This window comes from Lycorma delicatula, chromosome 1 (assembly GCF_047948215.1).
Source record: "Lycorma delicatula isolate Av1 chromosome 1, ASM4794821v1, whole genome shotgun sequence".
NCBI classification, from domain to species: Eukaryota; Metazoa; Arthropoda; class Insecta; order Hemiptera; family Fulgoridae; genus Lycorma; species Lycorma delicatula.
In genome coordinates this window covers 144529722-144547562 of record NC_134455.1, presented here as the reverse complement: position 1 = coordinate 144547562, position 17841 = coordinate 144529722, and the positions used below count along the sequence as shown (strand labels likewise).

Below are 17841 nucleotides of genomic sequence, written 5' to 3'. Positions count from 1 at the left end.
AAAAAAAATTATACTACTAGTTACTAATTGGTAAATTGGGTAGTTATCTCAAGATTTAATTATATATAACATAACAAATATATGTTATGCATTAATTACACAGTGTCCTACATTTTTATCATTTTCCGGTAATGTTTTGCAAGATTTCAATGACAAAGTGGGTGCTAAAAAAAGGGAGAAGTATCACTGGGCATATTCATATTTAATTATCCTAGATTGATTATTTTTTTAGATAATTGTTTTGATTTTCATACGTAAATTGGTATTGCATTACATAATATAGTTAGTATTGTATTAATGTAAGAAAGGGAGTTTTAGTTAAGGTTAAGTGAAAGAGCAATATAGCATATTATAAAGTTTACTTTTCTGGAAGCTTATCTGTAATGTTTATTCCACTAACAACTTGCCGTTTAGGTAATTTTATTCTTTTTCATGAGAATTAATTCATTAATTCACACAAAAGCTTTGAAGCTTGAAAATGGGATTTGGAAATGGAATTTTGTAGCATATGAAAAATGTCATGCCTAATGGGGATTCAAATCTGGGACCCCCAAATGAAAGGCCGAGACATTAGCACTGTTCATGTATACATGCACATGCATATGTATAATTATTTAAACATTTTTTTCTCTCAATCATGCTAATCAAACTAGTAGTATTAAATAGTTTATATCATTAAAATAAGATAAAGCAAGGAACTTGTGCACAATAAAATTTCATGTTAATAAAGCAATGTCTCTCACTTTGTGAAATTTAAAAATAAGCTAATTATTTACAAAGATGATGCATTCAAAAGTCAATCATCTTGGCGGCATATGCTGTTTGATAGTAAATATACAAAAAAAGTGTTGTTTTATGGTAGTTTTTGACTTATATAAATATTTTTCATTAAAATTACATATTTATGTAGTGGCAAGGGTAATGTATTGAATTTGTATCGATACTCTCATGTTACAAGTTTTCTTTTTTGTATAATCAATATCTAATGCTTATAATTATTCTTAAATATAATTCATTGAAACTCTTTTGACTGATTTCAGTTATTTATTGATAGACTGTAATGAAATGTTAAAGCAATTAAATTACAAAGACAAAATTAAACGAGTTTCTGAACTTTATATGATATCAACAAACATTCCTTAATGCTGGCTACCTTGTCTAATTTTTTTTATTTTTTGACTGATGATAAATTCACCATAGAAACTTACAAAGAAGCTTGTATGTGGGTATATGAAAATGGAAATTTATAGGAAATGAAAAATGATGTGCCTGATCAGGATTTGAACCCAGAACCTCCAGGTGTAAGGAAAAGATACTACTACTCTGCCACAGAGATCAGCAGAGGCTTTTAAGGCAAATTTATTAAGGTCAATTTAATTAACCTTAAATATTAAATTAGCTGAGTTGATAATTGTACACAATAACTAATTATTTAGTCCAAAAATAATGATTAGGGTAATTATTTGGAAAGATGAAGTAAAAAAAAAACATCATTACAACAAAAACATGGTAAAATTTTAAAATGTAAGCGACCTAAAGCAACAATTTTTCTTGTTTATTGTGATTAACAGCATTTGCCAATATTATTGACTTCTGAATGCACGTCATTTTTCGAAATAATTACAAAAAATAAAATTTTTTTCCCACATCTTTTACTAAACTGATTGCAACCTATCTTATTTGGGAGCTTCCTATTTCAACCAGCTGTGATAGCTCTCTTGGCAAAATTCAATCTTTTAAAAATATTGTTTTGGAAGTGGTCTGTTAATATTGATAAATTTGAAGATTTAAATTCACAGTTTGCAATCATTCGCAATTCGCGGATTGCAAAATTGAGAGAAATCAATTTCATAATTGACAAAAGAAACTTTTACATTTTCTCTAAACTGGTAAAAACTTGCAAGAGGTTTAAGAGCTTGGATTGCTGTGGATAGGCAGTATTTTTAAGTATGAGGAAGTTGCAAGAACAGAAAGATGAAACGACCAGGAAGAAAGGGAAAAAGAGTTGGAAGGGAATGTGAAATGTAGGCCTACTTCAGAAATTAATCTGGAGAGAAGTGCAGGATAATCAGTCAAAAATAGAAAAAGACTAACAAACAAGATGTCAATCTTTTAAATATAACTGTTTTTTTTTTGTTTTTTTTTGTCTGAAATGCATCAGAACCAAATCATCTTCAACCAGGTTCTCAACAATATAATTTCATGGAATCTGGTAGTATTAAAATTGTAGCTTACAAAATAACAGTTTTGAAAAATAAACCCACTGGGTTGGTCAAGTGGTGAACGTGTCTTCCCAAATCAGCTGATTTGGAAGTCAGAATATAAAAGAAAGCAAAGTGCCAGAAGAAGACAGAATAGTGCTTGATTTCTACAAAAAAAAAAAAATATACTGAATGTTTTCTGGAAAACTGCACTAGTTTTTAATCAGATATATGAGAATGGAAATATTCCAGAAAATTATAAAAGATTGTTATATTCTTATTTAAAAAAAAAGGGTATGTAAGTGGTTTCCAACTCCAAAGGAATCAATTTCAAAAATATTTAACCATTAGCAAAATATTCACTGGAGTATTCTTAGATAGACTAGTAAGATGGGTTGAAAACAGAAATTTGTTAAAGGAATATCAGGTTAATTTAAGAACATCTTATTCCATTACTGACAATAAATTTACCAATATGATCAGTGTTAATGTGGGTAAATATAAGTTTGTAAAGATCAAACTTAGTACAAACTATCAAAAAGTGTATTAGTTTTTACAGATCTACCTGCTGCCTTTGACTCAGTTGTCAGACATGTGTTATTTTATAAACTGCATACACTGAGTTCATCACCAAAAATGGTTTAAATATCTGTATAATAGTACAAGTGCAGAAGCATAGAATTGTAAAGGATAGCCGGATATATTGACACATGTTCCTGATTCAAAAAAGGCTGTTTGTTGAGTACAATATTATCTACATTGTTTATTAATAACACAGATAAGTATATTGAAGAAGGTATTAATATAAGTAGTACCGAATCAAAATAAAATTATTATTGTACGTAGATGACTTGATTTTGGCATTTGGCAGGTTGTCACAGCAAAAAATAATTTATGTATTTGAAAAGTATTATGTTATATGAAATGTTTTGGTCAATTTGAGTAACTCTAAAATTATAATATTCTTTAACAGGGGAAAATGGCTAAAGTTCAGTAGTTTAACAATGAAAGGACAGAGGTAGTCCAATAGTTACAAATAATGTGGTTTACATCCCATTCCCTTTTTAATGTTGAATCAGCACTTTAGACTGATGGGCCATGGAGGCCAATTTGAGACAAAGGTGGGACAGTAATACTAATGATGCAATAGAGGTAGTGTAACATTATTTCTGAAAACTGTTTTGACTATTGAAAAAATTGTCTAAATATATTCTTTATTTGGAAATTATTATATATAAAGAATTTTTAGTTCTGCTAGATGACAGATATGCAATTATATTTTTTCATTAGAAATAATAAAGAAGAAACTTTTTTGGTGTAAAAGCTGGATAAATTTTATGTAATATAATCTACCTTATCTATTTTCTCAAATGATATAAATATTGATTACAAACAGATTCTGTAGTTGAAACTCTAAAAAAATATGAACTCCACGTAGAAAAATTCAGAATTTAAAAATTGATTTGATTTATTGATTGATTACCTATCTGAGAAGACTTCTGTTTAAAGCAAGAAATAAATTAATTCTTTTTTAAGTATTCATTTATGACTGGAAAAGCACTACTCTCAGCAATTCAAAGAAAAGATGTTTACAATTTTCTAATTGTACTAAAAAACTTTACAAGAGTGGAATCTGCCCTACAACAAAGTCCTACCAGGTCAGCACAGCAGCACACAGTATTACTAAATATTTTTTATCACAGTCTAAGGAGGATTTTACACCATTTCCAGTATCATCTATAAGAAACTTCAGATTCTGCATGCACTGAATGATATCAGTTATACAAAACACATTACTTTCTATCATTGGTTATCGGAGGTGAAAATTATTAATACAGGCCTTTTAAATGTTCTTTTGATAGTCTCATTTCCAGCTTTGGGTTTCATCTGTAAGCAAAACTCTTGCTAACATCAAGGTAAAATCTTTAAAGATTACAAGAAAGCCAATCCATAGTGTCAAAGTGACACTCTAGAGCATTGATTTTTAAACTTTTTCGCCCACCACCCACATTGAGAATCAAAAATTGTTTAGTGCCCCCTAAAAATAATAATTGCAATTGCTGTTTTTAAGATGCGCTCTTAACAACAGCAATTGCAGTTATCGTTTTTAAACATGGCACCTCCTATTTCTGAGTGTAAACTTACATTTCAAATGAGAGCAATTAAAACACATATTTAATCATATTTTGAAGCATTTTTATTAAATTTAAATTGTTTTCAAAAAAAATTACAATTGTATTAATATAGTTATATAACAACAATAGTGATAACATATTCAATGTAACAATACAATAATTAAAACAAAGCTTTCAATTGAAAAATTACACTTACATTAATGTGAAGGATGAATCAGATATGCTTTAACAAATTTGTTAATATCAGGCTAGAATTTACTTAACAGCCACAAGTTGCTGTGCTCGGTAACATGCAGCTGATTTCTCTTTTTGGTTAGCAACGTTGCTACAGTACTAAATCCATGTACAGACAGATACGACAATGGAAATGCTATCAGAAAATATAGCACAGAAAATATCAAAGGGGGTATTACCACCCACTTTGAGAAAAATGCTCTAGAGTGTCAGATCATTTAGAATTATAGGGTCATATTTCTTTGAGGAAGACAATAGGCTCCATGCCTATTGCTACATATGCCTACAATTCCAACTCCATGTTGGAATTGTAAATTCACAACACTAAATTAAAAAATTTTTTCTGAATCAACTGTAACCTGTCATCCTATCAATTAAAACACATAAGTTTATTACATTATAAGTTGGTGCAATCAGGTCACATTTTAAGGGCTAATTAAGTCATCTTGAAAGAACTGGAATGTCTATAGCCTATAAGATCACCAAATCTTAAAGTGATTTTACTGAATGTGATTTTTTTTCCTTCTAGAATATCTGAAATCACATGTTTTCCAAATATCACTAATACAAGCTCCAGGACTTTAAGGAAGGGATCTATGAAGTGGCTCAAATTCATGTAGTTATATTGCAAAATGTGGTAGGGTAACCCATGCACAAGATTGGTTAGTATGAAATAAAATGGTGACCATCTATAAGATGCTACTCTAAAACAGTGGTAAATATTTTCATTCCATATATAATAAATATGATAAAATAATACTTTTTACTTATTTATGTTGCACTTTTTAATCACTGGCATGCCTTTTTAATATTTTTTTTAATTCTAGTTAATCATTTGAGAACACAATTTAAAAATCAAACAGTTCATGAGCAATAAATTACCCAGCTGACATAGAAATAATTAATAAAATTGACATAAAATAGGAAAATTTTGAAAATATTAATGTTTTATAACTCAGTGGTTGTTTGACTTATGATAAATTATACACGGTACAGTTTTGACACAGATAAAAATATGATGTTTTAATAAAAGCTTCTTTATTTACCTTGTAGACATTTTCTAACATTTCTTTATTTTTGTTTAACTCTTCTTTCAGCCTCATGTTATGTTCTGGAATGATGAAATGTTTTAAAAATACAGTGATGTACATTACAACTATGCAAAACATATTAAAAAAAATTAAAGATTTGTTTTTCCTATTTTTACAATATATTCACAGTTCTTTAAAGCTACTTTGCAACTTCTTCACTGGTGATATAATATAAAATATGTGGGTTATAGATGATATCCATTATGCATTAATAGGGCAACTCATTCATTACACGGACACTTTACAAGTAATTTGAGTTTTTCTTTAGTTTACAAAGTTGAAATTTTCGTAATATTTAATATTTCTGCTAGAATTATCATAATTGATTTGGGTGTTATTTTCTGCCCTTTCTAATATTATCACATCCGTACTTGACATGTTCCGGAGTACCTTCATTCTACAGTGAACAACTACAGAAGTTAGAGTAGGTGCCAAAGTCGATTCCACATGCAGACTCATAAGGTCAAAGAACGTGCAATTATTGAAAAAATTGAAGATGGTGTACTCGAGGAGGATATACCTGGCCTCGTAGCGAAAAGATTGCCTGCTGAGACATTTTAGAGTACAGAGGTGGTACAGGACTTTATCTTCAATGCTAAAGGAGTTGATTCAATTCTCTTTTTTGATCTAGATGAAGACACAAAAACTGAATATAAAAGGAATTTGCTCGATAGGGCGCACTCAGTTACAGGCTTTCTAAGGAGGGGCAAGCTGCGTATGGGCCAGGTTGTTGTCGACAAACCAAATGCTTAAGTTATCCCTCAGTGAGTGCAAAGATTATGATGCAGGTCAGGTTTACATGACTATTGTTAACTCAGATGAAGGCAAGAAAATTGTGCTGGAGCACATTTTTCAGAGATTTTAAAAAAGTAATTAATTTGGGTGTACAAATGAGCTGTGGTGTAACTTTGAACCATTTAGGAATGTGCATTGGCAGATTCCTAGTGCTGTTGCAGAAGAGCAAAGATGTAGACGACAATCTATATTGACATATTAGCAGGGGATAAGTTGCTTAGCAAGGGACAGCAGATCAGTGCCACTAGTACGACCATTGTTAAAGAGGAGGGCAAATCATATGCAGACTTATTAAAGCAGCTGAAGGAGGGTGTCATGGAGGACATTGGAGATATCCTCTCTATTAATAAAGGCACAAATGATTCTGTTCACATAAGGGTCAAGGCTTAGGTAAAAAGCGTAGAGTTGGTTCAGCAGACCTCAAGAAAAAGATGGCTGTAGTGATTGTGAGCAGTGGATCTTGTGTTAGACTGGCTCATGTCCACCTCAAGGATATGGAAATTGATGTGACATAATGTGAAATAGTCAAAGCTATTGGGATGGTGACAGTCATCTTGAGCTGAAGGTCACTTCGATCAGACCTTCATTTGGTGATATGAGGAATGCCACAGTGGCACTACTCTTAATGGCTGCAGCGAATCTTGCTAAGCAACGTAGAATTAGAGTTGGCTGGATGTTATGCAGAGTTGCACTTAGGAAGGAAGAGCTGTGTTGCTTCAAGTGCCACGAAATGGGATATTTCGCGGCAAAATGCAGTAACATTATGTACTGGAAGTCTTCAGAAGAGGTGGCAGATGTATAGAGAGAGTCCACTTTTTGTTCTAATGGACTGAGCACTAAGGTACTGAGTATACTGAAAGGTGGTCCAGTTATCTTAATGCTGAATGCTCTATTAGAAAAAAAAGAAAAGATGTTAGAGTGCCAATGCTTGGAAGGGCAGAAAATAACACTGAAATCAATTAATATGTTCATTTTATAAATTTTATACTCTTGAATTTACGACATTACATTATGTATTTCTATTTTAGTTAAAATCCATATTTATGTGTTTAACACTAAATCAATATTCAGTTCAAAATCCAAGACTCTTTTTTGAGCATTTCATAATTTTGTTTAACTAAACTGACAGATCTTTGTTATTTGAGGAAAATAGAGGACATGAGCCCTTTGGAGGAAAATAAACCTCTTCTGCTCCTATGATTTTTGTTATTGTTTGTTTAAGATAGAACATGTTTGAAAAAGAATGATTTGAATATCACAAAATTTAACTTCTTCTTTTTTTGAGGTATTAGAAGGGGTCAGAATCTCTTGAACACGATGATTTTTTAATTTCTTTTTAAGGTAAAATATATTTTGATAAAGGTGGTTCTGTATCATGATATTTCAATTTTAATAATTGAAGAGGCTAAGGATAATTACAGAGTAAGAAACTATGAGCTTCTTCTATTTAGTTTTAATTTTTTCTGAAGGTAGATAAATTTTGAAACATAATTAATTACCAAATCCAAGCTTTTTTAATTCTAAGGGTTAGGAGACAAAGTAATCTGGAGGGGAAGAAGACCTAATATCTTCTTTTTGTTTTTTTCTGAAGTTAAAACAATCTTGAAAAGTACGAATACCAAAAATTAAAATTTTTATTAACTGAGAAGACTACAAGGCAAAAAACATCTCTGATTTCAAAGAACATTGGCTCTTTGAAAACATTTATTTTTTCATTTTTTCTGAAAGTAAAACAAATTTTGAAAACAAAAACTTATCTGATATTTCTATATTGTTAACCAAGATTCTAGAGGGTACAGACCTTTGTAGGACAAAAAGGCTCTCTTCTTATCTTATATGATTTTTAATTTTTTTTCCCATAAAATACATTTTGAAAAATAAAGGTTACAATATGTATTTTTGTACATTATACAGAGTAGCACAGGAAAATTGGAAATTTTGAAAGTAGTAGTGGCAGCCCTGAGGAGCTGGTAGAAAGGTAGGAGTGGCATCCATCTGTGCACAACTACCTATCATTTAGTAATCATAGACCAGTGGATCAGAACACAACATGGATTTATTCTGAAGGCATTTTACAAGAATGGTGAAAGTGTGAATGCTGCTCAAAGGGAATTCTAACATCATTACAATTTAGGATCTCATGGTTGCGTTCTTTCTTGCCACGGCATCAAGACATGGGCTGAGAATTTTGAGACGAATTCAGTTCTAAAAAAGAAACCACCAGGAGGTCAATGAACTCGATGAACCCAGAAAACATTAAAGTAGTGCATGCCTCAATTGGAAGGAGCCCACGACAATCGGCAAGGAAACACTTAGCAGCATTGAACCTAAACCACAAACAACTGTCCCCCAAATACTCCACAGCGATTTGAAGTTTCACCCTAACAAAATTCAAGTTCTACAGGAACTGAAACCATCAGACTACATGGTGCGACAACAATTCTGTAATAAAATGACTGAAAAAATTAATGACGACCCCAATTTTGTTGACAACCTTTTCATGTCAGATGAGGCTCATGTCTGTATCAGCATGTATGTAAACAAGCAGATATTGGGTAGCAGATATTGTAGATATTGGGTAGCTGAAAACCCTCATCAATTGCATGAACGACCATTACATAGCCAAAAGGTTACAGTTTGGTATTCCGTATCAACGCAATGTGTAATTGAGCCTTACTTCTTTGAGGATGAGAGAAGGAATACCTGACAGTAACATCTGAACAGTATGTTGATGTGCTCAAAACTTTTGTAGCAGAACAACTTCAGAACTTTCCTGATCTTCATAATCCTTGATTTCAGCAAAATGGAGCCACAGCCCATACTGCTACAGCGTCAATGGCAGCCAATCAACAACTCTTTGGTAACCATGCAATTTCATGGTTTGGCGACATTCATGGGGCCACCACAAAAGTAAAGTGTACACCACTCGCCCAATGACAAAGGCTGAGTTGAAAAAGTGGATTCAAGAGGAAATTGAATTCACTTTATTAAAGTTGCCATGCAAAATCTCAGCATTCGCTACCAGGAATGCATATCTTCGAATGGCCATCTTATGGACACTATTTTAAGAAATTGAAATTTTTTGTATTGAGGCATTTAATGGCAAGTAATTTACTTTTTGTTTTCAACAATAAAACTTGTAAATTTATCTCTTTTTACTTTTGTGAGAGTTACTTCAAAATTTCCCATTTTCTTGTGCCACACTGTATTTCAAGTTTTATTAATTTAGGGGTTGAAGGAGCATTTGCTCTTCACACGGCAAAAAGGTTTAAATCACTTCTTTATGATTTTTAATTTTTTAAGTTTTAAAATTTAAATTTAAGATTTAAAATTTTTTAAGAACAGATTTTGAAAAATAACAGACTGAATATTGCACTTCTCAAGCATTGGTTATTTAGGGCGATTGGAGGATAGAGATCCATGGGAATGGGGAGAGAAGGCAAGAAAGCCCAAAAACACCACTATGTATTTTTATTTTTTCATTTATTGTTAAAAATAGTTTCAATATCAGATGTCCGGTACACATTCCTCCTTTATGATTTTTTACCTTATTTAAGATACTACAGATTTTAATAAAAGTCTTCTGTATAATTTTTAATCATTTTTTTAAACATATAACACGTTTTAAACAAATTAATTAATTGAATATTGTAATACTTCATTTTTTAATTTAAGGAGCTGGGAGCAGCCCATGGGGGTCTGAACCTTTGCTTCTCCTACATGATGCTGTAATTTTTCTGAATATAGAATGAATTCTGAAAAATAAAATTATGATTATTGCAGTATTTCAATCTTTTATGGAAGTACATCCAAGAGAGGTACATGAGGGATATAGGAGTTTAAAATCTTTTCAACCATAGTAGTATGCTTCTGATCCTGTAGAATCAGATTCCAAAGTTTACTGGATGTAAGATACATTTTCTCTCATTAAATTTTTATTTTATTTTTCATATTAATCTAATGACTATGAAGGGGTACCCCAAATGGGAGAAATTAAGTGAAAAGGGAGGTAATATAAACAATAGATCCCCTATGACAATCTGGAAGAAGTAAGTTTTAAAACAGTATAGGAATTTTTCATAATGGTTCAGTAGCTCTTGAAGTTACTCCAAACAAAACAAACTGTGTCTTTATATAATAGAATTTGATATATACAGCATAAATCGCTAGATTTTCCAGTCTCTGAGGCAGAGTGGTAGCATCTCATCCTTTCATCTGGAGTCCCTGGTCAAGTCCTGATCAAGCATGGCATTTTTATTACAAGTTACTTTTGCCAATTTTACTGGTTTTGAATTTATTTTACCGAGTACATTTATTTACTGTAAGTAAATAACTAGGTATTATTCCAGCTGTAAACTGTTATAATTACTGGAGGATTATAGTCAGTCTTATTAGCAAGACTGATTTTAGCTACATAAAATAAAGATAACTGAAATAATAGGTGTATCATATGAATATTAGAAAAATTAAACGTTACAAAGCGTGCAGTAAAATATAAAACCTGTCATTTAAAATGCTGATATTTTCCAATGATTCAATTGTTGCCTTTTAGGAAAGAATTAATCAATTCTAGAGCGTTCACATGTATTTGAAATATAAATTAAAAACATTTAATTAATGTTCTATAACACTGTTGTAGCACTGTTGTTATTATTACTTTTTTTTAACGAACAGATTTGTTTTGTTCATATGTCCAGTTCATATACTACTATATTAACAGATGTAGCTTTAAAACAGCTGCAATGAGATGGAGTACTGTAGGAAGCTGGCCACATCACATCTAACACGCCTGCCTCTACTTACACTACCCTCATTAATTACAACTATTATGAATCTAAGTTAAATAGATTTTGGAATGCAGTATAAGTTAAATAGATTTTGGAATGAAGTATAATATTGGAAACACAATAGATCAAAACATTTTTGTTCATTATCAAAATTTTTATTTATTATCAGGCATTTTCAGTAGTTCATTAAAAGTGTTTTATTTTTTTTTAAATTTCAACAATTATTAATAGTTAAATTATTGATTGTTAAGATACAAAAATATACACTTTAAAACAAAAATTTCTCATTCTATTCTATTCTACCTGAATAATATCAATACAAGGTAAAAAATTAAAATAACTGAAATTTTATAACAGGCATTTACTGGTTTGTCAGTGATAGGATTAAGATAATTAGGAAATGCCAAGCAGCCAATCAATTTGAATATAGTAGATTAACAGATTGGAAGACGACAATGGTATATCCCTGAAAAAATAATAAATGATGGAAAAAGGTGAAGGGTAATGACTGGAAGTCTGCTCCTCAGTCTTTTTACCTTCAAATTTCAATAATAAAAATTAAAAAACATGACTGCCAAAAAATAAACAAAATTTAAAAATAAATAAATTGAACTAAAAAAACAACAATAAATCGAATTAAAAAAAAAAGAAAACAAGGTATGGAAGTAAAGGACTAAACACTGTTATGCAGTATTTCATTGAATAAAATAATGGATGACCTACCAAGTTTCAGACAGGTTTAATCTTTTTAAATACATTTTTTGTGTTGTAGAAATAGCAGGCATTTAAGGTTATCTAATGATTAATGATTAAGTTCTCACCAGATCTTACATTGATGAGAAAATTCTGTCCTTCAACAAAAACATTTAAATGCAGTCATGGGGGGGGGGGAGGCTCTGAATAGTAACTGTCCCATATTAAAGAGCTCTGAATAGTAATAATTCTATATTCAAGAGTCCCTTGACTGCATTTAAATATTTTCATAGTCACCCATTCTTTTATTTAATTAAATACTGCATAACAATAATTAGTCCTTTATTTCTATAACTCGGTTTTTTTTTTTTTTTTTTTTTTAGTTCAACTAGGCAATTGTTCTTCAAACAATTACTAACATTAATAATCAAAGAACATAAGAAAGAAGCTGTAATAAAAAAGGGAGTCTGACAAGGATGTTCGCTATTCCTGTTACTTTTTAATCTTTACATAAAACTAGCAGTTAATGATGTTAAAGAACTGTTTAGATCCAGAATAACAATGCAAAGTAAAAAAGATAGAGATGCCACACTTTGCTAGTGATATAGTAATTCTAGCTCAGCTGAGATGATTTCTAGATGAGAGTAAAAAAGATTTAGAAGAAACAATGAATGGAATGGATGTAGTCCTACGCAAGAACTACCACATGAAAATAAACAAGAACAAAACGAAATTAATGAAATGTAATAGAAACAATGTAGATGGACCACTGAATATCAAAATAGGAAGAGTTAAGATTATGGAGGTAGAAGAAATTTGTTATTTCGGAATAAAATTACTGAAGCAGAATAAAGGTGAATGAAGCAGGAGCAATATAAAATGCTGAATAGCACAGATGAAACATGCTTTCAGTCAGAAATATAATTTGCTTGGATCAAAAATTAATTTAAACATCAGGAAAACTTTCTGAAAGTATATGTTTGGAGTGAAGCTTTATATGCAAGTGAAACTTGGTCGATCGGAGAACCTGAAAAGAAAAGATTAGGAGCTTTTGAAATGTGGTGCTATAGGAAAATGTTAAAAATTAGATGGGTGGATAAAGTATAAATGAAGAGGTGTTACGGCAAATAGATGAAGAAAGAAGTATTTGGAAAAATATAGTTAAAAGAAGACAGGCTTATAGGCCACATATTAAGGCATCCTGGAATAGTCACTTTAATATTGGAGTGACTGGTAGAAGGAAGAAATTGTGCAGGCAGGCAACGTTTGGAATATGTAAAACAAATTGTTACAGATGTAGAATGATGGGGATATACCGAAATGAAATGACTAGCACTAGATAGGGAATCTTGGAGAGCTGCATCAAACCAGTCAGATGACTGAAGATAAAAAAAGATAGATTTATTGTTATTTTTTTAATTCTATTTATTTTTGGCAGATGTGTTTTTTAATTTTTATATTTGTTTTATTATTTAATACTTTTTAATGATCATCAACAAAAAATTCACGAAAACTTATAGATATAATGCATTTAACAAACTAGGACAAATGAGGAAACTGTAAACATATAAATTAATTTATTTAACTGGCGTAAACCAATCTAAACTTATAGATTTATCAAATGGTTGAATTCCTCGAAAGACTTTTTATTGTGCGGATCATACAGCAATTTTCTGGGATCCAAACAACTAATGGCTAAACTTTCCAATTGACTCATGCGACTCAATCATACATAGGCCTGGCCCATGGCAAAGATGTGTGCTCAAATCTACAACAGCTCTATTTAGGGTAGTTCCTTGTAGTTTATGCACTGCCACAGCCCAGCACAATATTAGTGGCAGCATACGCCGTTCTCCTTTGCCCTGTCCTCCTAAAGCATCAAATTTGACAATAGTCAAATAGTCAATCCTTAATCTGATGGTAACAGCATTACATCTAATCAAACTGTCATCAAACTCTACAAAGACTGTTTGTGGGAGCTCACCAGGTTCAAACTGGTAGCGCAGGCCACTTGATTTTTCTGAGTATATCAGTTAATTTTTGTTCTGGTTTGGTTCCATCATGATTTTGTATTATACTATGATTTGAATTCTGAAAATCGGAAGATTGGTTGTGAAGCTATAACAAAATTTTCAAATAACTGTTATCTGTTAGATCAAGTGTACCTGATGCATGCAAAAGTTAGCCTTCAACCTACTAACAAATACCCCATTTGAATTTTGAAAATCGAACAATTTTTTGCAGAGATATTATAAAAGCATCCCATTGTACCTCCCAAAACAGCAACCCATTTGTTATCAGTTGATGGTGATGATTGGTCTAGCTTCACACAAGGTGCTTGCATCACCTCTAGCTTGCATCAGCCTCACACACAGTCCTCATAGGAATCCCCCATTATTATTATTAAACAGAAGTTTTTTTTAAAATTATTTAATATTATTTTATTTTATGTAAATTTAATTATATTACTTTTGTAATTTTATTCATTTGATTGATTTAAATCATTCACTTCAAATCCAGCTAACACAGTGATAGGCTCACTATTTACAGTTCTTTAATTCAGTTGATTAGAGTTTGTGCTCAACCGGAAAATCTCCACTAGCATATAAATATATATATATATACACACACAAAGATACATCTAAATAATATATATACACATTTATATATCGTGTGACACTCCTGGAAATGTAAAGATTCGGACGCAGGGTCATACATCTAAATCAGTTTGGTTGTGGAGCTGCTATGGTGCAAAAAACAAATATACATACATACACCCTAAAAACATTACATTCCTTTTTGGGCAGTTGTGTATAAATATCAGTAATAAATGATAGAGTCATCACATGAAACCTTCACAATATTAAACAATCTGGCCATGGTGTGAAAAATAATCTTCAAATAGAAAACTGGAAAATTTTCTGAATACTAAAATACTCAATAAGCCCTCATAAGAACTAATATCTTTCTTGATATTGTGCTAAAAATAATAAAATGAAGTAGATAAAGAAAATGGGGGGAAACAAACCTTTCACACTGATTAAATCTGCAATTACTTTGTTTTGCTGTATTATAACAGCATCTGAATGATTACGTAAAAGAACTAGTTGCTTTTCACTGTCTTGTGCTAGTTTTAGCATATTTTTCAGCATAATGTTAGAATCCTGTAATTTCTTGCATTTACTTCTCAGATCTATATATGACTGCAATAAAAAAAAAGAATTTATGTCTAAAATTTAAAAAAAAATCTCAATAGAAATTAATTCCTTTTAATAGCAAATAAGCCAACAAACAAACTTAAATAAAAAAGGTTAAATGAAATTAGTTTATGAATATATACAAATTTAAAAATATATATATATATATGTATTTATATTATATATAAATATATATGCTTGTATATATGTATAACTCTACTATATCTAGACAGTTAAGTAAAAAAATTAATGAACAGGATAAAATATTTTTATCAATACATATTTATAAAGACAGTTTGTTCTCTTCAGTATACTTTTCTGCATCTGCATTACTGATCAAAACAGAAATGAAAACAAACTCCACTGATGCTTTTATAGCCTCTTTCACAACTTTTTTTGTAATATGTATTTGGCAGACATTTTTCAACTTATTGATAAAATTAAGTATCGCACACCTACATTTCCAACCTCTTATTAAAAATCTATGCAGTAACATTACTGCTATAAATCATTAATGTATTCCATGAATCACTAAAAAACAACACACCATCAGAATACATGCCTGAAATCATACCCATAACTTTAATATAAGTCGTAAAAGAAGAAAATTATTTTATATAAAACAACAAATACTAGTAATCCATTTTTAGTCTCCAAGCTGAAATATTTTTACATCACTTCAAAAACATTTACTCTTAATCAAGAAATATGCAGACAAAATGTTATATTGCCACTACTGAGTTAATGACGACATTACACTCTTTTACAAAGGAAATATAAGAACATATCATACATTTCTCATATCTATCAAGAAATTATATCTCAAAATACAGTTCATATGCACCACAAATCACCATGTCTAAAATAGATAACAAATATATACTTAAAATTAATTGAAAAAAACTACAACTGATACTTATCCAAAACAAATTTTACAAAAAACACACCTTATCAGCCTAGAACTATATTGTAAAACTCAGTGCATTAGAACATTTAGTACATATTAATGGCAACACTTATTGACAACATAACCCATACAAAAAAAAAAAATATGACACTAACCTAAATTAACTATCAATCATCCAAACTTGTCAACATTTTCAAGAAATGATATTCACAAAATTTGACAAATAGAATGTAGCTCGAACACTACCTTATAACATATTTAAGGATTTCCTAAACTTTTTAAGATGGATGCCGTTGTTAACAGTAGATCTACATATACTAATGCTAATTATTTATAAAAGATCCTTTAGAAAAAAGGATCCCATTTTTTTGAAGGCGAATCATACGGTTTTTAATAATTTTAAAGTGCTGTGCAATAAAAAAAAAAATTAAAATTTTTACCAACTGTTTAAACTTTCCTATTATTTCTAAGATGAATAATAGTTAATATTTATACAAATAAGTCACAAATGTAAATTTATCTTGATGTGTAGAAAATACATGTATCTTTCGAGATTTTAAAATAAAATGATTAATAACTAAGTCCAAACTTTGAACTTATCATTTTCAAGTTATGACTATCTATATCTGCTAGAATATTTTCATTTTACACTCAATAAATATTTTATTCAGAATGTTGAGACTGATTAGATAATCTAATTTACCCACTTCTAAGATAATAACTTTCATCCTAAAACCCAAATTTATTTCATAAACTTAACTATATTAGTTAAGTTATATTAGTTAACTATATTAGTTAACTAATATAACTTAACTTAACTATATTAGTTTTCAGCAATCTGAAAATTCTATTGTTCTGATGAAACTGTAACTAGAAAGATATTATGATCTGTATTAACGAAAGCATTACAATCTTTAATTTCAAAGCTGTTAATTTCTCCCTGGATGTGATTTTCATCTTTTAAAAATATTTTTTTTTGTTTGGACATTTCTCCTTTACAAATATAAAAACATAATAACACTTATAAGATTAAAAAATTTGTTGGCCTAACAATAAATTGTTGTGAGCATAAGAAATATACTTTAAAACTTTTATCTGGATTAATAGACAAACAAGTTAAAAAGTAATTTAAAGTATTGGAGATTCAATTTTACACCTTATATACTAATTTGTGTAAAGAATTAAGAAAGAAATTCTGAAAAAATAACTGTATGGAACATATCACTTCTTACCTAAATAAAATATGAACAGAAAACTCCATATCCATAAAGACAAACTTTAAAATGAATAAAACATATATTAAGTTAGGTGTTCAGAAATAGCTACATGGATTAAATAAATGAAGCTTAAAATTGCAGCAACTCTGATTAACTAATTAACCCAGAATAAAAAAATTACGTCAAAGTTTATCACATTATCTAAACTATTAATACCATAGAGATGAACAAAATTCTAACTTACTCATGAATTTGTTTTCTTTCTGCCCAATGATTAGGTTTACTGATACACTATAATTGTAATTCGTAAAGTTACTTTAATAAATTTTAACTTGATTTCACAATAAAATATGTGATTGGTTGCAAAGGGTTAGGAAATAAGAGGTTAATAGTATGAAATTACCACGATAAATGGAAAATGCTTACCTGACGAAATACTGCAAACATATTTAACTGCTCAGTTATATCACTCATATTTATAACAGCGTGCTCATTCATAATAATAATATATATATATATATATATATAATCTATTTCAGCTTTTTTAATTACATTAACTTCGTTTTAGCCGCCCACTATATTCG

The 17841-nt window shown here is 30.1% G+C and overlaps 1 protein-coding gene across 4 annotated transcripts in view; it reads right to left on the bottom strand.

Annotated features, from left to right (window-relative positions):
* LOC142323526 (uncharacterized) overlaps positions 1 to 17824 on the bottom strand; it is a 36322-nt gene extending 18498 nt beyond the window's left edge. The window contains exons 1-3 of one of the 4 annotated variants that reach the window (XM_075363291.1): positions 17684 to 17824; positions 14965 to 15139; positions 5617 to 5681 (exon numbers count right to left, since the gene is read on the bottom strand). In XM_075363291.1, the coding sequence (XP_075219406.1) occupies positions 5617 to 5681; positions 14965 to 15139; positions 17684 to 17755 (312 nt within the window). In that variant the 5' untranslated portion in view covers positions 17756 to 17824. Of the gene's footprint in view, positions 1 to 5616; positions 5682 to 14964; positions 15140 to 17501; positions 17617 to 17683 lie in introns of those variants that run through there. The other 3 variants (XM_075363300.1, XM_075363314.1, XM_075363308.1) reach the window with 3 other exon arrangements.
* Between the last annotated feature and the right edge of the window lie 17 nt (positions 17825 to 17841).